Source organism: Mauremys mutica, chromosome 1 (genome assembly GCF_020497125.1).
Source record: "Mauremys mutica isolate MM-2020 ecotype Southern chromosome 1, ASM2049712v1, whole genome shotgun sequence".
Lineage (NCBI taxonomy): Eukaryota > Metazoa > Chordata > Testudines > Geoemydidae > Mauremys > Mauremys mutica.
In genome coordinates this window covers 255,040,202-255,064,753 of record NC_059072.1, presented here as the reverse complement: position 1 = coordinate 255,064,753, position 24,552 = coordinate 255,040,202, and the positions used below count along the sequence as shown (strand labels likewise).

Here is a 24,552-nt window from a genome sequence, read left to right as displayed (position 1 = left end):
TTGAGTCAAGGATTTGACTCGGTGTGTATCTCTCCGGAGCAGGCTGGAGAGAGGGAAGGGGGGGAGGGGAACTGGCTGTTTCTCTCTCTCTGGTGAGATTCAAGGGGTTTGAATCTGGGTTCCCCAGGGGAAGCTTGGGGGAACAGGCAGTGTGTCAAACACTTAGAAAACTGACTGGTGGCAGCGAGAACCAGATCTAAACTAGGATTTTAGTTTAGAGGAGTCCATGAAGGTCCCCATCTTGGAACCCAACAGCTCCAAGTGGGGGAGAAGACCTATGACAAATACATAGGCTCATAATAGTATCTTGTATCTTGATTCCAACTGTAGTTTTTGAGTTTGGATTAGTGGCAGTGTATGGTGTTTGTTTTGTAACTTTATAATATCAAGTAAAATTTCTCCCACAAAGGAACATAAATCCAAATAGTATTTTTTTAATCTTTCAATTTTGTTTCAGAATTAGGTAAAGTTAAAAAAGTTGATAGAACAAGTAATGCACAAGATTTTCCAGTGCTAATAAATAATTTTACTTTGAATAGCTTGTACAGTGTACAAAATCAAGTGCCTTTTACTGGTAAGTAGAAAATGTTACGCTTGGTAAGGGTAAAACTACCCAAAAGGTCTAGATTTGTAGAACAGATTTTCCCATATAAGCAATATGATGGAGATATCATGAAAGTGATGCCTTTAACTGGGGGGTCGGTCTAAAGAAAGCAGTTCTCTATTGGCAGCAATAGTGGAAACTATCTTCTACTATCATCTATATTAAAAACATTATGAAAGCTGTAAAGTCAAGCACGCAAAGATAGGAAATGCCAAAATAAGGGTTGCCTGTTCAGTGGGGTATTCGACAGCACAGGAGAGACAGTCTCCCTGCTCTCTGTTCCAGTGCCCAGCCCCAGGCCAGGGATCCACTGGGAGCAGCAATTACAGGGAGAGTCCTTCTGAGCGCTCATAGCTCTGGGCTGCCGCATGCTAAATTGCTCTGTGTGGATGGCAGATGCACAATCTGGTCAGCACTAGGAGCTGTGAGAGGCATAAGCATACTCAATGAAGACTGAATCTTCAGAGATTTTAGCTGCTAAAATATAAGTCTCTACTGAGCATGTGCAAACTGCAGTTTATCAAAGACTTATGATGTGATTAGACCTGGGGGGATTTTCCCGGGGATAGCAAAAGGCAAATTCCTGACACACAGGCCATCCCACTGCCAGATTTCAAGTCTCTACTCCAAAATATGGGGGTAATACAGCATTTCAAAGAAAAAGTCTCAAGAATTTTTTTTACATTGTTCTCTGAAATGGCTGAACAATTTTGTCTGAAACCTAAAAACAAACAAACAAATAAATAAATAATCAGCCCAAATAATTAAAGTATCACAAAGTTATCAGCAACTAAAATAGGAGCTAATAATAGGAAGTGTCAGGCAACCTTAATAATAAGCAATGGTATCAGCCCTGCCTAAAATAATAATAATGATGTTGAAGGGAGGGATGCAGGAAGAATTATGAAGGGAGGAAACATAGCTTTCAAGAAAGGTATTTCACTCTTTTGAAACCTCCCCTCCTTCAATTTATCTCTTAGCTATTGAATTCCTAATTTAATAAATCTCAACTGGTAGCTGGAGAGCTGCTTGATTGAGGTGAGCAAGCAATGGATAGAAGCAACAGCAGTAAAAACTGAAGTTTTATACAATCTCAAATCTTTGAGTACGGACCACATGCACTTGCTGCTGCTCAGTGTGTCCTTCAGTATTGCTTATTGGCGGAGGCTGATCTCCTTGGCTAGGTCCAAAACTTGGAAGGTGTTCAGTCCCTTCAATTCCAGTTGATGCCACTGAAGGTCTGATTCTGCTTTGGAACTCCTGTTGCAAAGGGCGCCGCACATGTAAAGTCTTTGAAAATGGAGCCGATGCGCCACATCAGTTTATACCAGCTGAGGATGTAGATTGATACATTGGAATTAACAATTGTGAATGAAATTTACTCTGTCTCTGTTTTTCCATTTTTCTGAGTAGGATAGTGCTCCAATAGTAGACCATGTGATTTGGGGACAGGGGAATGACCAGAATTTTCCTGTTGAAAAGTCTAATCCCTGGATAATCAAAATGCTTTTCACCCAGAAAATGGTTTTTTATTGATGTAAAGCCAATACATTAACCAAATGGTAGCACTGATTTTCATTTTCACCAAATCAATTTTAGAAAATTTAATATTAAACATTGTACATTTACAGATTTGACAACCAATAGTATGAAAAAAACAAGTAGTCATTCAGCATTTTCTGAAGAAACTTATCCAACAGACAGCAAACCAACAGGTTAGGAAAAAGATATTTTAAAAAAATTGTATGTGTTTTCCCCCTTCAGAAACATTGTATCATGAAGAGCTTGACAATTTAACATTTTCCATCCCTGAATATTTCCCACCATAGAAACTGTGAAAATTGGTTCTACTTTCAGTTAATCATCAGTCTGCTACAGGAAGCCTATTAAAAACTTCTTGTACTTGACACAAAATTATAAAACTGTGCAGAGGTGACAGAGAAGGGGATCTCATTCATAAAGCCCGTATGTTCCTTTTTATGGCATTTTCCCCTGTAGCTACATATGTTTTTTTCAGCCTTAATTGCAGCTTAAAGTTTGTTCTGGGAATTTTGTAGAGATATGATTAAGTCATGCAAGGAATTTTTGTGACAAAGCTGTTACTACAATTTGAGTAGAGTACCTATCTTCTGGGCTCCCACAGTGGGTGTAGGATAGAGATTTGGAAGCTGTTCTTCTAAAGCCTCCCTTTTTGTTTCTCTTAAATACTGGTATGTTGTTGTATTTGGTTATGAAGAAGAGCAATTTTCCCATTCATTGGAAGGAATTTTGCCTCCAGAACCACCTCCTTCCATTGTTGCTCTGTAATCATAGTTGACTGAGAAGCCTGTTTCTGAGATCAGTGATGAAATATATAGCAATATAGAGATGCTTCCACCACCACCTCAGTGGTAGCAGACAGAGGCAAATTGCTAATATAGCTTACTTTTCCTGAGAGGCATCAGCATCAAAAGTGTCAGTCAATCAGGGACGAGTTTATTTGCATTTCACATTTATTTAGTTTAGGATTCCTTTATTACTTCAACCAGGAAACAACCTCAATATATTATCCAATTAGTGTACATGGTGTTAAAAGTAAAGATAAGTTTGTAAGTTATACCAATGTAACCCAGGAAATCTAACGTTAAGCCCTATCTAACATCATTGTGTTTACTGTAGGAAGCTGCCCACCATATGTACAGAGGTACAGTAGGCTGAATTAAAGATTAAATGGCAGTTTTACCTTTCACAGGCCAATGGGCGTTTGTACAACTGAAGTGCAATTTATTGTTTTTATCATCTTGTGCTGCGTCCCCCCCCTTTTTTTTTCTTTTCTTTCATGCATTTTAGAGGCCTTTTAATGAGAAGGAGATATGACAGGCAAGTTTAATTTTTCATCCAATTTTTACAATAGTAGTGGATGTCACAACACTTCCTTCAGGATGCCAAATCCCAACCTAATGGGCATCCAGTTCCAATGGACAGCCTTGAAAATCTTAGCCTAAACATGTTCCCATATATTTTACATATTTATATTCTAATAAGGAACAATCCAGCTTTTGACTGAGCTCTCCAAGAAAGGAATATGAGGGTAATTGGACTCACTAGAAATTATGACCAATGCTTTTTAAATTCTGGTTTATTTTCTTTCCTATGAGCTACTGGCAACTAGTGGTTCTATTACTCTCAAAACTAAGTAGAAAAGTGTTCTGCCTGAATGCTTAGCACTGAGAAATCCTGACTGCCAGCACCAGAGTGTCTCTGACACTCCAGTGTGGCTTGTTCTTCCGTCATTGTAAGCTGCCAATCTAACAAGCCTGTTTTTATTTCTGTCTACAGTATGTTCTTCCACTGAGCCATTGCATTGGTGAAGCCATTTACATTTTTAGTTCTGTTATCACAGAGTGTTCTCGCAGAAGCCCTAAAGTCCATTTGCATCTACTCATTGTATAGCTCCTCCCACTTTACTAGCTACATAATTAAATCATTCCAAAAGATATTTTCATCCTCAGTTTTGGTTGGCAAAAATACTGTTCATTACAATTAAAGTATGGAAGAATTGACCACAAGTGTTTTCATATGTTTGTTTGCAGATCTGCCTGAGTCTGCTACTTATCCATTTCGTCAGTTGAACCGTATTTTACAGACGCTGGAAGATCACATGGGTAAATCTAAATATTTATGGTATAACTTTTTAAATATAAGATTCAATCACTTTCTAGTAACTTACTATTTTTTACAGGTGTTCAAACATATAATTTCCAAGGTGTAAAAGGAAACCATTCTCAAGTGTCAGTGAGAATGCTGAAGAATGTATTACAGGACTTAAAGAAAGAATATAGTATGTATATTTCACTCTCCATTAATATTTATATTTTGTAAACATAACATTGTTATATTAGAAATATGGATGAACACACATTAACATACTGGACACAGAGAGTATCAAATCCTCCACTGATGTAAATTGGTGAAGTGCCACTGAAGTCATTGTCAATTTACATCAGCTGCAGATCTGGTACAAGGCCTCTATCTTTAGTTCAGTTTTAACTTGGGCTACAGATAGTTGCTATATAAACTTCACACAGTGTCAGAGGTACTGGTAAATAACATTATTACAATCCAGAAACTATGAAATTGTGTGCTGAATGCCTCCAATAGCCAAGGTGGGAGAGGCAAACGTTACCGGATAAGAAATGTAACTACGTTTACATTTCTTGAACAGAGAGAAAAAGGCATGCAAAACAAATAGCCATCTATTCTTTTAAGAATGTACAAATAAAGGCCCTGATCCTGCAAATGCTTATGTACCTGCTTAAGCTCAAGCACATGAACAGTCCCATAGATTTTAGTAACGATCTCAATAGATAAAATCAATGGGACTTATTAATGTGCTTAAAGTTAAGCAGGTAAATAAGTGATTGCATGATCGGGGCTAATTTATTACCCCTAAACTATGTACACTATGTAATTAAAAAAAAATATCCTGCTATAAAAAAGCTCCCTCAAATGCTGTACCAAACATATTGGTGGCTATAGTATGTACGCACGTAAAAATCCTGCTGCCGCTGAACTTAAATCACAAGTACATTTCACATAGGCCTAGAGCTGATGCTAGGGGCATGCAAAGAGTGCAGATGCATGCAGCACCCTATTTAGTAGCCCAAGCAATTAAACAAATAGGAAGGTGCTAGGAGGTGAAACCTCCTGTTGGGGAAGGGAGAGCAGTGGTAGTCAGGGGAATGCCTGAAGAAACTGATGCCTCTTTCAGCAGTTCTCACACTTTGTCTGGAAAGAGGTACAGCAAGCATTGTGTAGACCACTGAACAACCAGTCATCAGCTGGTATGCCATGTTCAGTTCAGTGATGGAGGAGGCGCCATGCCCTGCTGCCACTGAGTTTACTGGCCTATCGATCCTGCTATTATTTCTGCTTTTAGAATTGGATCTGAGAAGTCATTGCAGTAGAACAATGGGTAAATGCTTTTCTTTTTCAAGTACCTTTGCCAACACTAGAAAAAAATCACCTCCTCATACACATTTGTGACATTGAAAAGTATAGTATAACCATGCTCTGCTCAGAGTAGCCTTTCTTGAATAACTATTATTTCGTCATGAGGAAAGACACTGAAAACAGACAATAAATACTGAGTAGAGAATGTTGCTTTAATGGATATTTTGCCTGAGTAAAGACTTTAGGAGTTGGCCCTGAGACTACAGAACAAAGACTCACTAGTAAAAAAAAAAAATGAAAATACAAAAAACCAAAGAATAAAAGAAAGGAAATAAAATATTCCTGGGCCTGATTTATTAAAGCTTGAAAGGCTCATTTGTTACGGATTAGGTTGAGAACACAGCAATTCCCCGAGTTGCATGTAAGCAACGAAATATATCAGCACGGCAACTTATCAATGCAATACTTTGAGTTTATAGAAGTAAAAACATTTTTAAAATAAACATTTCCCCCCCCCCTCCCTCTCTTGTTGTATAGAAACACAGGTGCCTTTAACAGTTAGTGAGAGTATGAACTCTTCAGTCATGGAAAACATCCTTCAAAATTTAAAAAAACATAAAGGTAAGGGAAATGTGGATTGATTGCACATGGAAAGAAAATAGCAAACGAATGTGCATGTTAATAGGGATGTAATTATAGTAGTCCTTGGCTGTTAGAAATCTGCTTCCAACAAGTTTCATTTTCTGATTCAAGGCTGACAAGTGTAAAGGTCCTTCTAAGATAGTAAGTATTTTAAAAGCTACGTAAGAGAAAAACATGTTTTGAAGTATTTACTGAAGCAAGTTAAGAATATACAGCGTCCCTAACAAAAGAGCACTGGCCTGCTAAACCCAGGGTTGTGAGTTCAATCCTTGAGGGGGCCACTTAGGGATCTGGGGCAAAAATCTGTCTGGGGATTGGTCCTGCTTTGAGCAGGGGGTTGGACTAGATGACCTCCTGAGGTCCCTTCCAACCCTGATATTCTAAGATTCTATGAAAATCTCATCATCTTATGTAATTTCCAAGGCCATCAGTTAAAATAGGCCCTGATACAGGAAGGTACTAAAACACTGGCTATCAGTCAGGTAGGGAGAGCCTTCTCGACCCTATTATTCAGTTATCAGAAGCGACACCACTTCCCCAGCATCACTCCCTGGCACCCCCACTGCAGTGTTTATAGCAGTAGTGGTGTGGGGGGCAGAGTCCATAGGGCTGGGTCAGGGCTGCCCGGGGGGTGGGGGAAGTGGGGCAATTTGCCCCAGGCCCCGGGCCCTGCAGGGGCCCCGCGAGCCCAGGCCCTGTGGTGGTCCGGGTCTTCGGTCGGCATTTCGGCCGCAGGGGGCCCTTCAGTGCTGCCGAAGACACGGAGCGACTGAAGGGCCCCCTGCCGCCAAAATGCCCCGCAAGCCCTGGCCCGGCGGCAGTAGGGGTCTTTGGCAGCATTTCGGCGGCAGGGGGCCCTTCAGTCGCTCTGGGTCTTCGGCTGCATTTCGACTGAAATGCCGCCGAAGACCCAAACTGCTGCCGGGTGAGTACAAGCACCATAGCTCCCCGGCTTTTCCCCAGGCGCCCTGAATCCTCTGAATGGCCCTGGGCTGGGTGATCGCAGAACAAGTTTGTTAATGTCCCTCAGGAAGCAAGGAGTGCCCCACAGCTGTGGAGGCTGGCCAGGCATGGCTCTCACTTTGGCCTATTGTGATCATATCAAAATTCATGGATTGTAAGGTATTCATTCACATAACTCTGGGGGTTTCAAACGTAATTTGGTGTCTTCTCAGCATATTTTACATTATGTATGATTTTAAAAGTGCATTAGGAAAAGCAGTTTCACACAGGAGTAATGGTTTGTGTGTTTTTAATTTGTTTTTGAAACTTAATTGCATAAGGGGCAATGATTATTTACATTCAGAGAGCACTCTCAGCCCTGCTTAATCTCCTGCCACTTGTCACTTAAATTCATGTCACTTTAAGTATCCATGAATGAGTCTTTCTCCCAAGGGAAAATGGCACAGAACTGCGTATGGGCATGTGCTGCCTGATGTGCACTTCCCTGATGGAAACATCAGCAGAGAAGACAGTGTAGAATGGACTCTGAATGTTAATAAACTAGTTAGTTAATCCCAAACCATCTATCTGCAAGAGGCAGAGAGCGAGCAAGCTGGGGGCACTCCATCGTTTCTGCCCCATTCCCACCCAGCTGCTAAAAAGAGGGCTGTACCCTCTTGTTCCTGGCTGCTGGGAGGAAAGGGAGGCTTTCTGCTACTGTACCCTGGTAGCTCTCTTCTGCCCTCTCTGTGATTGGGGGCAGAGACATTTTGGCAGTTATAGCATTGCTAGGCATTTTGACTGAATGCTGGAGCTGTCCATCTACCTGATCTTTGGGTATGGAGCAGAGCAGGGAGTGCTGCTTTGATTGTCACTGCTATAGCTCTGCCTAGATAAGAGCAAGTGGAGAATCATTCAGTGATAGCAGCAGCGGGACTCAGGGTTTGCAAAAGCCAGCAGGTGTCAAACACAATGAGCCCTTTCAGTGCGCAGACCCTAATTACAGGTCATCACTTCTAGCTTCCCTTCACTACTCGATAGATCATTAGCCACTATTTATTTTCTTCAAATTTTTACTATCATAGATTCAGTTTCTACTTTAAGGAACAGCTCCAGCATGACCCAACATGCTAAAAGAGTCACAATTGAAGACATTAACTTTTTTATGCAAGATGTTATACAGTAGATCTCTAAAGACAGAAATCTGATGTCATTTGCAGTGAACAATGTAGAGTTGAGTCGGCCTGGGGACAAAGAAAGAACAAAAATGTTTTGTGATAGGTAGTTTATCATATATACTGTAACTATTTGCCTTGTACAGTGTTTAGGCTTCCTACTAGAAACAATCTGTTTTTAAAGGGGGTACCTTACTCAGGAGAGAGCTTTAATTCTGTGGGATTTCCTTAAATTAAGCCAATTGTAATTAACAGGGAATAACAGAAATATTTGTTGTGGGATCCTTCTGCTTGCAAATTATTCTGTATTTGAAATACGAGATGCTAGCAAGTCCTTCTGTGATTAGTATGTAAAAAAAAATCTTTCAAGGGATAATTAATTTTTCCCCTAAAACATTTATACTAATCTAGTTCTTTCGTTATTGAACCAAATTCATCCCTGGAGTAACTTCACTGATGTCAGTATTATTACTCTAAAAATGAATTTGACCAAAACGTTTTATGAAAGCCATGCTGTAATGGTTTCTTTATGAACCAGTTTTTTTAATGATTGAAGCTGAGATTTGAAGTTACCTGTGTTGGACCTTTGTTCTTTAAGGCACCATAGAATGGCTTGGCAACTTTCTCATTGCAGCTTCAGAGACAAAGTGCAATCCTACACAGTTATAGCAGGCTGCTGAACTGTTGGGCATTAAAACTAGGGCAGGATTAAGGCAATTCAGGGCTACACCTTTAGGCCAGGACCCTTCCTCCCACTTGAAGTGATAGTGGTTGAGAGGCAGGGATATGGAGCCCCCTTCCTTCCATTCCCCCCTCTGCCCCTCCCCTGGAGTGAGACTAGGGCTCTCCCCCTCCCCTTAGGAGCATTAGGATTGTTTTGATTGGTGGTCCTGCCCAGAGCAATGGGGCTTAGAGCTAACATCCCACAGTGGGTACTTCTAGACTGCAGGCACTGGCTGCGAATGCAGCTCAAGCAAACATATTTGAGCAAGCTTTTCTCTAGCTAATGCAGGTCTTGGATCAGCAAGGCTGTGGCAGCATGAGCTGTATGAACCTGTCTAGAAGACTGGGTAATTATGTGTGGGGTTAGCCTGTGCTGAAGCTCATGCTGCCAGTTTCACTATTCCAGGACCCCAGCTAGCTAGAATAAAGCTAGCTCACATATGTCAGTTCAAGTAGCAGTCACACTCTACACTGCAATAAAAGACTCGTGACACGGCTCCAGGTAGCCCGGATCACCTGACTGAGGCTCGTGGGGCTTGGGCTGGAGGGCTACAAATTGTAGCATAGATGCTCAGGCTGGAAGCTAGGCTCTGAAACCCAGTGTGTCTCAGTGCCCCAGCTCCAGCCTAAGCCTGAGCGTCTCCAATTCTGAGCCCCCCACAGCCCAAGCCCAGTGAGCCTGAGTCAGTCGAACTGGGCTTTGAGACTTGCTGCTGTGGGTTTTTTTGTGCAGTTTAGATGGACCTGAGCTGGCTGGGGTAGTTCACACCTCTTAAGACATTGTTCCAAGCTGTCAGCTTACTCAGGCAGACCTCACTGCACTGGTTACACTTGGCTCATATTTTTAATTTTTTTTCTTTGGAAGCAGGAGGGCTAGGCATTACTTTTTGAAAAAAAAAAAAAGAAAGAAAGAAAGCTGATATTGTCATCATAATGTGATTCCTGGAGCTGGGGTCCTGGGCATGGGCTTTAAAAGTTCATTAATCCTGCCCTGACAAAATCCTATTTTCAGTCATGACTGACACATTAAGCCTCTGGGCGTCTCACGTTTTCCACAGTTGGTTCTGTCCAAAGGTGAATTCTGTTTGGTTACTTTGAGCAAAAATAATCCAGCCATTTTTATTTTTTTTAATGAGGGGAAAATGAGGAAAGCATATTTTCCTTTATTTGAAATTCTTGCAACTTTTGGTGTTCACTACCAAACAGTCAAAAATGCTGTGCTTTGAATACTGCAGTTTGTCATGGAAATAGTTCTCATGGACAAATAGTACATATGTGGATTTACTCTGGAGGAAACTGGTTTGAATTTGACCAAATTCTGAGTGTTTGAAAATTTCACAATGAGCAGACAGTCTTTTTTTGCTAAGCTTGTTAAAGATGAGCCTATTACATCTTGTGCAATCATAAGATGATGGTGACCCTATGGTGTGGTGGTACTTTTTTGGCATGCTACCCCTATGTACATATAGTAGATATCCATAGAAAGTGACTGACCAATGTTTCTGGATTTGCTTTCACTCCTACAATGTAAGTAACTGGTCCCCAGATCACCTGACGAGCCCTTTCTGTTCCTGTCCCTCCTTCCCCACAGAACCTGGAACCTGTGAGATAAACTCAGGGAAAAAATGATCAGAAAGTAATCTATCTAACTCAGGAACAATACGTATTATCACTTCTTTCATTCATCTGAGAAGGTCTAGGTATGCTAAAGACCACATTGCAGATTTAATGAGGTGTTCTGGTGCTTTGGAACAAAACTGTTTCTCTTTCAATACATGCAAGTTTGATATTTGGCATGTGCAATAACAGTTTCCTTCATATGCAGCCATCATCTACTGAAGCCTGCAAATTCATTAATTGCATGATAAAAAAGCTTTATTTCACTTATTTATATTGCTTAATGAAGCTTTACCAGAGAAAGATTTGTATTTACTTCCATGCCTGGAAGAGAGATCAGACCATCAGACTGATTTCGAAAGATGTGCCATTTGGCATTTTGTTAGAGATTGCTATTTTCAGGTAAAGATCTTATAGGTCAGAGTAGCTCATTTTCTAACTTAATGCTATTCATCTTCGCTTTCCTCCTCACAGGTCCCTCATACAATTGGTGACTATGTTCCTATTCATACAATTTTGGGCTCCCACAGAAAAGCTTATATCCCATATTGAAGGAATTAATCTTGCTTCTATGTTACAAGTTGTTTTTTTAAAAATTCCTAGGATTTCCCCATGTAGAATATTCTAGGTAATTTATATGGGCCTCCAATCACACAGTGCTAAAGATCAGTCCATACTCTCTTGCATGCATCCATTCTTTCATCTACAAACAAACTGTTCCCAGCCGCTCGGGGATGTCCTAGTTATTGAAAATTAGACATGTGGAAATGATACCGTGGTTGCCATTAAAAAGAAATAACTTGCCAGTAGATATTAAGGCCATACATATAGACTATATAGTGACAGGTGCTCTAGAAATGTAGGTAGGTACAGTAACTCCTCACAAAGTCATCCCGCTTAACATCGTTTCGTTGTTACATTGCTGATCAATTAGGGAGCATACTCATTTAAAGTTGTGCAATGCTCCACTCTTGCGTTGTTTGGCTGCCTGCTTTCTCCACAGCCAGCAGCCTCCCTATGGCCCCCTCCCCCCAGCATCTCCCGCCCGCCGGCAGACTCTGCGGATCAGGGCTTTCCCCCTCCTCCCCTCCGCCTCCAGCCTGCGGCAAGCAGCTGGCTTGCAGCATTTTGGAGGCAGAAGGGAGGGGGGAGGAGCAAGGACTCAGCACGCAGGCTCCCCCTCCCTCCCCTGCCACCCGAACCTGGCAAGCCAGCTGATTGCCCTGGGCAGAAGGGACAGTGGAGGAGTGAGGACTCGGCAGGCCTCCCCCCTCGCTCCCCTACGTGGCAATCAGCTGGCTTGGCATTTAGAAGGGAGGGGAGGAGCCAGGATGCAGCAAGCAAAGTAAAGAGGGAGGAGATGGGGGGGGAGAAGAGGCAGGTCAAGGGTGAGGGCTTGGGGGAAGGAGTGGAGTGGGCAGGCTGAAGGTTGAACCCCCACCTCCGGGGCTTGCACAATAGGGGAAGCTGCCCTGGAACGTAACCCCCACTATTTACATTAATTCTTATGAGGAAATTGGATTTGCTTAACATCGTTTCACTTAAAGTCGCATTTTTCAGGAACATAACTACAACGTTAGGTGAGGAGTTACTGTAGTTACCTATCTGCAGTAGATACTACACGGTCCCACTATACCACAATTATTGCCTATTCCAAGAAAAGGGTAGTACAGGTTGGCAAATCTCAAATTTTTAAGTGGTGTCCACTGTCCATACATAAGTTATATTGCTGCTTAAACTCCTTTTCAGAGAGAAGGATGTTTGCTGGCCAATGCAGTGTGATCACTGCTGCTGCTACTTGGGAACTGGTACCGATGGGCTAAGAATTGCACACACCACTGCTCTGGACTACAACTACTGTTTCTTGTCCCCCCACTCCTCTAGCTCACTTGTTTATCTCACCCACTTGTTACATCTTGTTCTTTTTTAGAGTGTAAGCTCTTTGGAGCAGGTACTGTCATTCACTATGAGTTTATACAGAGCTTAGAGCACAATGGTATCGAAGCCTCCAGGGTTTGCAATAATAATGATCCACAAGGTCTTTAGAACCTTTCCCATGAGACCCTCCCCATTACTCCCCGTCTTCCTCACTGCTCTTTTTTAAAGTCACTTCTCCCCCAACCTTCTTTTGTCCCTCTCAGCAGATGGAAGTTTGTAGTGAGAGCTGGTTCTAATAAATTGTTAGTTGTGTGTTGAATATTGTATTGGCTGTTAGACATTTTTCAGTTACATGACCAATGTTTTGTACTTTGACTGTGTTACCAGGGTTACTTTTTGTATTTATACTGATGTAACATGGTATGAGCAGAGGTGAAAGTAAGCCGGTACGGTCTGGTAGGGCGTACCAGCAAGAGCCAGTACACCATGCTGGACCGCACCGGCTTCCGCGGCGGGGATTTAAAGGGCTCTGGGCTCCCCGCCACAGCGGGCAGCCCAGAGCCCCTTAAATCCCACCCGCGGCTCTGGCAGCCGGGCTGGGGCCGGATTTAGAGGGCTCTGGGCTGCCGCGGCTGCGGTCAACCCAGAGCCATTTAAATCCCGGGCTCAGAGCTCCCCCGGCTGCAGGAAGCCCAGAGCCCTTTGAATCCCGCCCACGGATCCAGCAGCTGGAGCTGCAGTGGGGATTTAAAGGGTCCGGAGTTCCACAGTGGCGGGAGTCCCCGGGGGCTCCCAGCCACCTCTGCAGCTGGGAGCCCTGGGTTGATTTAAAGGCCCTGGGGCTCCCAGCCACAGCCGGTGCCCCAGGGCCTTTAAATCTTGAGAGGCCACGCCTCTTCCAGTTGAGGCCACACCCCTCTCAGGACTCCAGCAGTACCAGTAAGTCCTGTAAGTTACTTTCACCCCTGGGTATGAGCCAATATTTCAGTTACCCATTTTCTTTTTGATACATTAATATTATGGGATACAAACTATTTGAAATATAAGGGCTAGTCTACACTTACGAGCCGGGTCGACGCGGTGAGTTCGACTTCTCGGAGTTCGAACTATCGCGTCTAATCTGGACGCGATAGTTCGAACTCCGGAAGCGCCGCGGTCGACTCCGGTACTCCACCACTGCAAAAGGCGGTGGCGGAGTTGACCTTGGAGCCGCGGACTTCGATTCCGCGGCATCTGGACGGGTGAGTAGTTCGAACTAGGGTACTTCGAATTCAGCTACGCTATTCACGTAGCTGAATTTGCGTACCCTAGTTCGACCCCGCTTCTTAGTGTGGACCAGCCCTAAAACATTTTAAAATTTTACCATAAAACCAAAAGGGATATTAATTTTCATCCTAAAATTGGATGAAAGACTGGTGGAAAGACTCCAGTTGACTTCAGTGAGCTTTAGAGCAGAACCTTATAGTATAAAAAGCACATTAAATGTGTTTATACTTTCATTTAAAATGAAATGGCCAGAAACATGATCATACACTATCTCCTCCCACCCTCCTATCACAGACAAAACTTTTTTGGGGGTGAGGAGGGGGGAGATGAAGGTCTATTGGTAATATGTATGAAATATATATGTGGCAGTGGGGGGTGGTTTAATCTAATTCTAATTGAATATATTTAGATTAAGTATCTCTAGTTTGGTAGTGCTGCTATTTTCATGGGCTGTATATTCTTCATTCATTTTTACCAGGGTGCCTTGAATATATCTAGGCGGTGATTTGGCTCAGTCCACTTTCTATCTGGATATTGTGCCTATAGTGTCAGGACTCTACATAATAGGACTTGCTTCTACAAAATCGTGGGGTGGCATTTGTGGTTTTGGTTTTTGTTAATAAACTATTCAGCTTCTTAAGCCTGGTCTACACTAGGCGTTTAAACCGGTTTTAGGAGCGTAAAACTGATTTAACGCCACAACCGTCCACACTAGGAGGCACCATATATCGATTTTAATGGCTCTTTAAACCGGTTTCTGTACTCCTCCCTAACGAGAGGAGTAACGCTAGTATCGGTATTAACATATCGGATTAGGGTTAGTGTGGACGCTGATCGACGGTATTGGCCTCCGGGAGCTATCCCACAGTGCACCAGTGACCGCTCTGGACCGCAATCTGAACTCAGATGCAGTGGTCAGGTAGACAGGAAAAGCCCCACAAACTTTTGAATATTTCCTGTTTGCCCAGCGTGGAGCTCCGATCAGCACGGGTGGCGATGCAGTCCGAAATCAAAATAAAAAAAGAGCTCCAGCACGGACCATGCGGATGTGATCGCTGTAAGGGCAGGCAAATCCGTTCTATCAGCGCTCCGTTACAGAAGATGAAATTCAGAATCCTTTTTTAAAAATCTCCAGACAGACGCCATAGCAGGGACTCAGCGCACTGCAGCGTGACAAGCGTAACGGAAAGCCAAAGAATCAAATGGACGCTCATGGACTGGAGGACTGAAGCTATCCCACAGTTCCTGCAGCCTCCGAAAAGTATTTGCATTCTTGGCTGAGCTCCAAATGCTTCTAGGGTCAAACACAGTGTCCGCGGTGGGTCAGGGCATAGCTTGGCAATCTACCCACCCCCCCACCCCCACCCCCAGAAGCGAAAGGGAAAACAATCCTCTGACTCTTTTACATGTCACCCTATCTTTACTGAATGCTGCAGATAGACACGATGCTGCAGCCGTCAACACCAACATCCTCACTCCCCCCCTGCCATGGGTGGCTGATGGTACAAAAGGACTGGTAACCGTCCTCGTCATCAGCCTATTGGCACATGGGGCAGTAACCATACTGACTAGCATCCGTCAGGTCGATCAAGGGCGCCTGGCCCTAATTTTTTCTGGTGGATGGTGCAATATGGCTGGTAACCATCGTCATCATAGCAACAGGGGGCTGAGCTCCATCAGCCCCCACCCTTCATGTGTAAAGAAAAGATTCAGTTGCCCCTGGACTAGCAGAAGGATGCTGGGCTTCTCTCCTACACACTGCTTAATGTCCTGTCTGGACTATCATAGCAGCTGGAGGCTGCCTTCCACTCATTTCTCACTAACAAGTCACCATGTCTTATTCCTGCATTCTTTATTACTTCATCACACAAGTGGGGGGACAATGCTACGGTAGCCCAGAAAGGCTGGGGGAAGAACGGAATCAACAGGTGGGGTTGTTACAGGAGCACCCCCTGTGAATAGCATACAGATCATAGTTTCTGCAGGATCTGACACAGAGCAGCTGTGCTCTCTGGTTCTATGATACAGTGGTTATCTAGTACACTTGCCTATATTCTAGGCAGGACTGATTCTATTTTTAGATACCAAAAAGGAGGGATTGACTCAGGGAGTCATTCCCAATTTTGGCTTTTGCGCCCCTGGCTAAGAGCAGCCAGGGGCACTTATGACAGCAGCAAATGGTACAAAAGGACTGGTAGCCATGATCATCTTAGTTCCAATTTATGGAAGGGTTGGATGGTGCAGTATGGCTAGTAACCATCTCTGCTGTCATGCAAAAGCAAAAGCATGCTTCTGTGTAGCGCTGCTGAATCGCCTCTGTGAGCGGCATCTAGTACACATACGGTGAGAGTCACAAAAGGCAAAACAAGCTCCATGATTCCCATGCTATGGCATCTGCCAGGGCAATCCAGGGGAAAAAGGCGCGAAATGCTTGTCTGCCATTGCTTTCCCAGAGAAAGGAGTGACTAACGACATTTACCCAGAACCACCCGCGACAATGATTTTTGCCCCATCAGGCACTGGGATCTCAACCCGGAAGTTCCAAGGGACGGGGGAGGCTGCGGGAACTATGGGATAGCTAGGGAATAGCTACCCACAGTGCAACGCTCCAGAAGCCGACGCTAGCCTCGGACCGCGGACGCACACCACCGAATTAATGTGCTTAGTGTGGCCGCGCGCAATCGATTTTATAAAATCTGTTTTACAAAACCGGTTTATGCAAATTCGGAATAGTCCCGTAGTGTAGACGTACCCTCACTGTAGTAAAGTAAAATATGTGCAATTTGGAAGTCATCCAATATGTCTGGTTTATCTATCTGCATCAGTTAACTTGATTTTGAAAACTATTATGTAGTTTAATTTCCCCCAGAAAAATAGGGGATTTTGGTTTTGTTGGTTGGTTGTTTGGGGATGGATGGGTGAGATGACTCACTCACAAAAATATAAAATGATCTTTAACTTTTAAAGCTGAGAAACATTACATCATTGAGATGGTCATAATCAGGTAGTGAAGACTTAACAAATGCCATTTTAAAATTAATTGTTTTCTCTTATTAAAGAGAAGTCAGAATCCAGTAAAAAGGAAAAGAAGACACAGACACCTTTTGAGGGACAAAGTCGCAGTCTACAAGTCTCAGATGAAAATATAGACCAATTTAAAGCAACACTTGTGCCAGGTAATATCCATTCATTATAAACTGGAGTAGCAAATCAAAATGTCTGCTGTACGTAACGTCTCCAGTTTTAGCTCTTAGTGTAATAACCACTAAATGGCTTTTCACTTCAATTGTTTTCTGCTAAATAAACTACTGCCCACACACCACAAGCTGATTTTATATGAAACTACAACAGACTGCACCTATGGGTCATAGTCTGCGCTTGCCTCAAACCGAGCTCCAAAGTTGTACCTGAAAGTTTTGCATTCACAAAGCAGGTAGTTAGACATGTAACTACCCCTGCAGGTGTGCACAGTGTCAGAGGCCAAGCTTTAAAATATTAGTAACTGTCAAATTTTTCAAAATAAATCAGAAAAAGCTTTTCTAAGTTTATCTTCTTGACTTTAGTGTCTAGATATCTCTGCCATACGTGCATTAGAAATGCCTATATGGGCTCGCCACATCTCTACATTTAACCTGTTAGCATGTCACAGTTATGGGCTGAATAAGTGATTGTTGAGAAGCCATAATTTGCCTTAGTGCTCATTGTGCTACTAATTAAGACACTTAGAATTTACTCTGTTTTTCCCCCCCAAACAGAGCCTACAAGTGTCACAACAAAGGCAAACATGAAGGATGCCAAACGATTTGAATTTTTTAAAGAGCATGAAGGTAAAATATTGTCTGTTACTTATTTAAAAAAAAATAAAGCTGCACATTAAGTCAAGGGTTTAGTGTAGGCAAACAGATAAAATACCAGTTTGCTCTGCCTGCCCATCTCAACAAAATGTACTGTAGTTTAGTTAAAGGGAGTCTTACCTAATGCAACAGGGGTATAATTTCAGCTTTGTTGTCCTGTATTTATTGACTTAGTAAGCTACTGCTATTTTTAAACTCTTGATTTATGCCTTTCAGTTGAGTTTTATTCAGCTAAAATGTATTGTGTGTGTTCAGCTGAAAGAGGGCAAACATCTTTCTCTGGCTATGGCAATTTGTTTGCATAGACCTCAATTACAACATTAAAAGGGCAGATTGTGTTGTTGTTGGGCTGCTTACATTACAATAAAAGCATCTAATAAAGTGAGACATGAGAAATCAGAGCTATACACGATACAAAAACTATGGTCTACCTATTTACTAAATTTAATTTTGTACTCAAGCTGCATGGCTTTGGTTTCAGAATTCATCAAACAAATCACAAGAAAATAATTTACAGATAGTTCACCAGTATGGCTCTGGGTTAGCAGGACTTTATCTATGGAATCAAGTTCAGCTGACAGATAAAGAAAGGTTAAATAAATGCAGTATTGCTATTTTTAACATGAATGCAACCAATAAATATGGGTGGATGTATTTTCCCTCAAACAGCCAATCATCCAGTTGAAAACCTACAGCATGTGATTCCTAGAAACTAGACTACGGGAAGAAAGGGCTACTAGTGGCATTTATTGGAGAGAATAAGGTGGAGTCCAGTAGCAGCACCGCTGGCTGGTAGTCTCTCTCTATTGCATTGAGAGATTTTTATTTACATTAGTGGATTTTAGTGAGATATATGCTAAATTACTGCTGTAAATGCTGGCTTTTGGATTCCAGAGTACTGTTGCTGCAGATTAGGTTGCCAGAATTAAGAGTGCGGTTTCTAAGGAGTAGATTTAGTACACGTGTCCAGCTTCTATGCATACTGATTTTTCTTGGCTTCCAAAGCTTCATTCTGAAGCCAAATGTTTACTGGCAGAGCATCTGAGTCCAAGGTCAGATTACTGCAGAGGCAGTACACACAGCCCTGAGGGAAGATAATCATCTCTCTAGGGACAACCTCAACTCAGCTGAAGGAGCATCACTGATTGACTTTGAAGGGGGGGGGGATCATCACAATGAATTATATTAAGGGTAGAGAGATTAAGTAAAATGTTGAAATGGGTCCTACAAGACACCCCTTGCTTTCCTCCTTCTTAACAAAACAAAAAGGAAGAGCAACTAAGAATGGGGGAAGGAAAGCAATACAGACACTAGAAGAGAGATGGAGACTAGTAGGAACAGGGTCTGGGGAGAAGAAATAAATGAAAATCAGTGTGTGTATGGGAGGGTGGGGACAGGGTGGAGAGACAAGTCATAGAAGCAAATAGCTTACTTATAGGGGCAGGACTGTTTGACAGAAACTCAGAAATTTCTTCCCCTAAATCTTACTCTTTGAAAGAGATAGAAGGGTGATTCATTATTACACATAGCCCCTTACAATATGATCAGACATTTTAAACTATAGCTTGTTGCTATTTTAAATACATTTATTAAGCATGACCATCTATTCACTCATCTCCGTTATTACGATGCTTCTATGCATTTCAGTTACAAGAGTAGGAGAGTTAGGAGGAGCTATTGTGTGAAAGAGGCACATACGGAGTAGTGACGAGTCCTGTTTTAGATCTCTCATAAACAAGGTTTAAAAGTATTTGGGAAGAAACAGAGGGCCACATTCAACCTGAAGTAAATGGTGGTAAAGCCAAATTTAGCAGATATTTTAAAAGTGCTGTAAATTAGGGCATGAAAAAGTAAAAGTTGCAAGTTTGGCGTTCATTGGCTATGCAAAACCAGTGTAGCTTTGTGCTGATGGCATGGAAGAGCGTTGTAATGAGCAGGGAAATGAAAGCTGCCCTCCCCATTCCCTCCCACCTCCTTCCCCATTCTAATTTACATCCACACCATCCTCAACACATTTGGGAGAAAGTCCAGGCCCAGCATAAGCCGGAGCAGCTACCATTAACTTCCACACAAGTTGTATCCACTTACACCAGCCTTGAATTTGACCCTAGAATACCAAATCAGTGGTTACACTTATTTTTACACACCCACTGAGGGCTTAGGTTATCAAGCTACATCATTGCTTGCCTAACTTTCAGCATATGAGTAATCCCAATTGTGGTCAGACTCCGTATCCTTTTACACTTTAATTAGTGGTGTAAAATGCATGTCAGGTGTAAGAAGTAGTATCAAACTTGCCCAATTTTGACATTTAGGCCTCAATTCATGAAGGTTCTTAAGTACAATGCCGAACTTTAAGCATGAGTAGTCCCAGGAGTCTATAAGCTTAAAGTTAGGTACATGTGTAAGAGTATCTTGATGAATCAGGGCCAAAGTGTCACATCAGTGAAAGTTACAATATTTCACTTCTTGCACCTGACATCTAATTTACCCCACCATTTAAGTCGCTGATGAGTTGATCCACAATGCATTGTTTGAAATGTCCTTAGTTTGGATAGGTTATATGACAGCAAGATTCCAAGGCAAAGATAATTTGTATTTAAAATTGGTCCAATGATGTAAACACTAAATACAGTGCTGAGTTTAAATAAATAATAAAACTTCACAGCCTTCCTTAAATATTGAAATTACAGTTCACTTCCTGGTGACATTTGAGGACTACAGGATAGGCCTTACTAGCAAAGCTTTATTGGCATGAATGGGAGAGTATGTATTGTGGTTCTCACGTATGCTTGTCTGTTAGCTGATCTGAGTGATTGGAAAGGGAGTAGAGACAGGAGGGAATTTAGCTCCATCCTTACTAGTTGATCTATACAAAAATATTTAAATTGCCATTGTCATAAGAATATTTCAAGAAAATGTACCAAAAATGTATCCCAAAGTGCACAAGTTGCATGACTTTAAAGAGCTCTGTTTGGTGCTACTTTAATGCAAAAATGTAACAGGATTTTTACTAATGCAAAGAAATTACAAAAGGAGAAGAATGTTTTACTATGATTTGCGGCAATGTTTAGAACATATTGTTAAATTATTAATAATACACTCATTTCCCCCTCTAATGTGGAATTGTATAATTTCCTTTAGGTATTCATGACAAGAAAAAAGCAAAAGCTGCAGATCTTAAAGGCCTTCTAAAGCACATTATCATAGCCTGTGTAGCGGTCACTGGTTTGATATTGGCTGTAATAGTGTTGATGCACATATTTACTTCGATATTTGCGAAGAACAAACAGTGAGTTGCTTTCCCCCCATTATATAGTACATAGTTGCTATTGAATAATTAAGATGTTATGGTTAAATACACAACTTTTTTTGAATTCTGGAACACAGTGTTAATTCCTCAAAGTAAAAGACAACATCAGACTATAAATTAGGTTTCGGCTGTAAGAATTTTTAAATTGTTATCCAAATTCATAAAAATGTATATTACTTTCTGAACTTATTTTTATTATTATAGGGAACCGGTAATAACTAATACTTACAACATTTACAAAAGAGAAAACCCAACAAAAGATGAAGCCAAATCAATCACAGAAATAGATTGCAAAGAACTGAAAAAAGACATTGCTGTAGTGAAAAATCAGTCTGAACATAGTAACCTGAATCAACTACCACTGCATTTATCAACAGACAAATCTAAAGAAAATGGTCAAGACTTAGAACCTTCAGAAAAACAACCAGGCCATAATACTTCCTCCATTAACTCTCCATCAAAAAGGATTGATGAAAGAAATATAATTCTGTCAACATCAACTGAACCTCTAAAATGTAACCATTCTTCACAAATGCCCCCTGACAATTGTTCGTCTTCAGAAATGGAAACATGCAAGAGCCACAGAACTAGACCTAGAACTTTAAAAACAAATCAATCTTGTTGTCACAAACCAAGACAACATTGTACAGAACCAAAAGAACATGGTTATAAAAGACTACGGGATAAAGATATCGCTCTTCATAGAAAGCATTTAAACCATCAAAGATCATCTAGGCATGACAGACATAGATCAAAGTCTACAAAATGTAATACAACTCATTCAAATTGTTCACTTCTAGATGGATGTTGTCATGACTCAAGTCCTAGTGATGATTCTTCATCAGATGTATTCATTTCTTCAGATACAACTGCAAAAACACATCTATCAGAAATATCCCAACATGATGATTCAAAGTGTACATGCTCTCAGCACAGAATGGGTTCTTGTAGCTCTGATTCATATTCTGATTAGAACATTAGTAGCATTCAAAGGAGTAAACATTATCAATCTACATGATCAGTGATATCCAGCAGCATGTAGTACCAATCATTTTACCACGTGTGATCATGATAGTCCTGTGAGTCCTGGAGGTTGTTTTCTTTTGTAATCATGCTAATAAATAAATATTTTTATATTAGGCTTCAGTACTTGCTAATGTAGAGATTAGTTTCAGGTTTGTTAATGACATCTTATAAACTATTAAGCTAACATGCACATTTTCTTTATATGTTTGAGTTTTCACAATGCCCATAACTAAGATTGCAATACTAATACCATAAATGAGCCACACAAAAAAGACCCATACTGAATGTTAATCTATCAAGCCTTTTGGATTTTTTTAATCAAATGTTTTTGTCTCAGTTCCCCCAACCCCAGTGATCATTCTCTGGAATGTGAAGAGTTCGGTTTACTGATACCTGCATTCTAACAAAATTAAATCCCTTATCCAGTACTGGTCCAGTTCCAACTGAGCAAGAAGAGATGGGATTAGGGGTAAATGTCTTCTAATGTCTTCTAATGTCTAGCATCCAACACCAGAATTGTAAATGAGAGAGACCCCGCACATTATAAAGGGCTCGATTCAGGAAAGCACCTTTGCACATGCTAAACTTTAAGCATGAATGGTCCCACTGAAGTCAAGTGGACTGCTCAAGTGCTTTGCTGAATCAGGGCCTAAATAAAGAAACATTTTGAAAGATGAAGTATAATCATACACAACAAAAAATGTTCACATACAAATAAATATTAGAACAGATCATCAATTTAAGCTGCTCTGAAGAGGATGACATTTTCAAACTTGTGCATAAATCTGTTTAGTTTTCTTAGTGCAAAGCAACAATTGAATGTTTACTTAAATACATAAAACTTGTAGCATTGGACTTTCAAAAGCTTTCTGTGTTGGCTTAACTGTGCTCCAACTGAAGCCTGAGTTAGGCCTGTGCTCTGAATGCTTTTAAAATCCCACTCCTATTTTTTCCCCCTTGTGCATTACTCTAACTAGTTCCATAGATATTAATCAAGATTTGTGTTCATCTTTTGGATGAAACCAAGCATAAACTTCAGCCCAAAATACAAGAATACAGGGTGGGTTTTTTGTTTGGTTTTATATTATATATGGCTGATAACGAGGATTTATAAGAGAAGCTCCAAACTTAACCTTCTACAACATTTGTTGCGATGTTGTAGAAGGTTAAGTGAAACTGTACATAAAAAATTACCCATCACCTACACATGCATAAATTTATCCTTCTCTAAAAACTATCATTGATAAGAATAGAGTCAGCTATTTTAGGGCCTGTAGGCCCCAATCCTGCAAAGACTTGCACCCATGCTTAACCTTAAGCATGAGTACACCTCCATGAAGTTATGCATGTGTATCAATCTTTGCAGGATGGGAGCCTTACTGGTTAGGCCCCAATTCAGGGCAGCACTTAAGCACACACTTAACTTTAAGTACATGATTAAGTCCCATTGACACATGTTTAAGTGCAGTCCTGAATAGGGATGTTTTCTGAAGCAGGCCTTAGAGTACTAATCTGGGAGAAAAGTCTTAGTAACAGCAAGTCTGACTATAGAGTAAGACAACAGACAAATAGGAAAAAGTAGGTTTATTTTATTTTTTATAATCCCATTCTTTAAAAAAAGGGTGCAATTGGGATGGCTAATTGTTTCAAGAAGATAGAAGGAAAAGTGTCAAATGTGTTTTAACTCAGAACAAAGTATCAACTTGTCAGAGTTTGCCAAGAGTCCAATGAAATTTTCTAGGAAAACCACACTATTGGGCTGAAAGGATTAAAATATAAAGGGAATAGGAGGCGCTTGGGTGGGAAAGAGAAAGAGATTGTAATATTAATTGTTATTAGAAAAATCGAACAGAGCATAACAAATTAAAAATACCCATGGAAATAGCATTACTCGGTTCCATGCAGTCAATATATGAACGCTGGAGATAAAGCAGAAAAGCTAACAGCAAGGCTGATAAAGAAATATTCAGAGGAAACTCTTGGAATCATATCCTCTGTCTAAAATGAACCAACGTTGACTGTTTCCTTTCCAGAGGAAATTAATAAAATACTTCCAGATTATTAAAAAAAATAAAAATAAAAAAATGTATTCACTCGTGAAATTAAAAAGAAAAAAGAGGAATAAATTTTCTAATGGAATCCAATTTAAATAGCATATCAAGAAAAAGACCACCATCATGAGCAGACCCACCCAGGAAATCCAGAAGGCCATAGAAGACCTATTGTCTGAGGAAAGCCAGGACTGGATGGGCTCCCTATCAAATATGACAAGAACTCTCTCTAAGCTAGCCCAACATTACCACTCTGATGGGTCAGAAAGAACCCAACCACCCATCCCCCTGCCACATTTCTCCCCCCATACCTGACTGTTAAAATACAGATTTAGCTAATCCACAAACCTCACACTCCACATAAATTACAACTAGTCTCCTCCCAGAAGCAGCAACAATAATACTGCTGTAGGGAGAACTCAGACTATAACATTACAAAACCAATGTCACTTATACAGGGCTTTTTCACGGAGTAGCTTACAAAGCACTTTCAAAAGGTGGGCAAATACAGTTATCTTCTTTTTGTCAC

The 24,552-nt window shown here is 41.2% G+C and overlaps 1 protein-coding gene across 4 annotated transcripts in view; it reads left to right on the top strand.

The window, feature by feature from the left end:
• The window catches only part of LOC123350595, a 31,252-nt gene extending 9,172 nt beyond the window's left edge, over positions 1–22,080 (top strand). For 2 of the 4 annotated variants that reach the window (XM_044989265.1, XM_044989246.1), the window contains 8 exons: positions 2,236–2,319; positions 4,177–4,248; positions 4,326–4,424; positions 6,074–6,157; positions 16,839–16,955; positions 17,535–17,606; positions 20,778–20,925; positions 21,151–22,080. In XM_044989265.1, the coding sequence (XP_044845200.1) occupies positions 2,236–2,319; positions 4,177–4,248; positions 4,326–4,424; positions 6,074–6,157; positions 16,839–16,955; positions 17,535–17,606; positions 20,778–20,925; positions 21,151–21,919 (1,445 nt within the window). In that variant the 3' untranslated portion in view covers positions 21,920–22,080. The remainder of the gene's footprint in view (positions 1–2,235; positions 2,320–4,176; positions 4,249–4,325; positions 4,425–6,073; positions 6,158–16,838; positions 16,956–17,534; positions 17,607–20,777; positions 20,926–21,150) is intronic. The other 2 variants (XM_044989260.1, XM_044989252.1) reach the window with 2 other exon arrangements.
• The last annotated feature ends 2,472 nt before the right edge of the window (positions 22,081–24,552 follow it).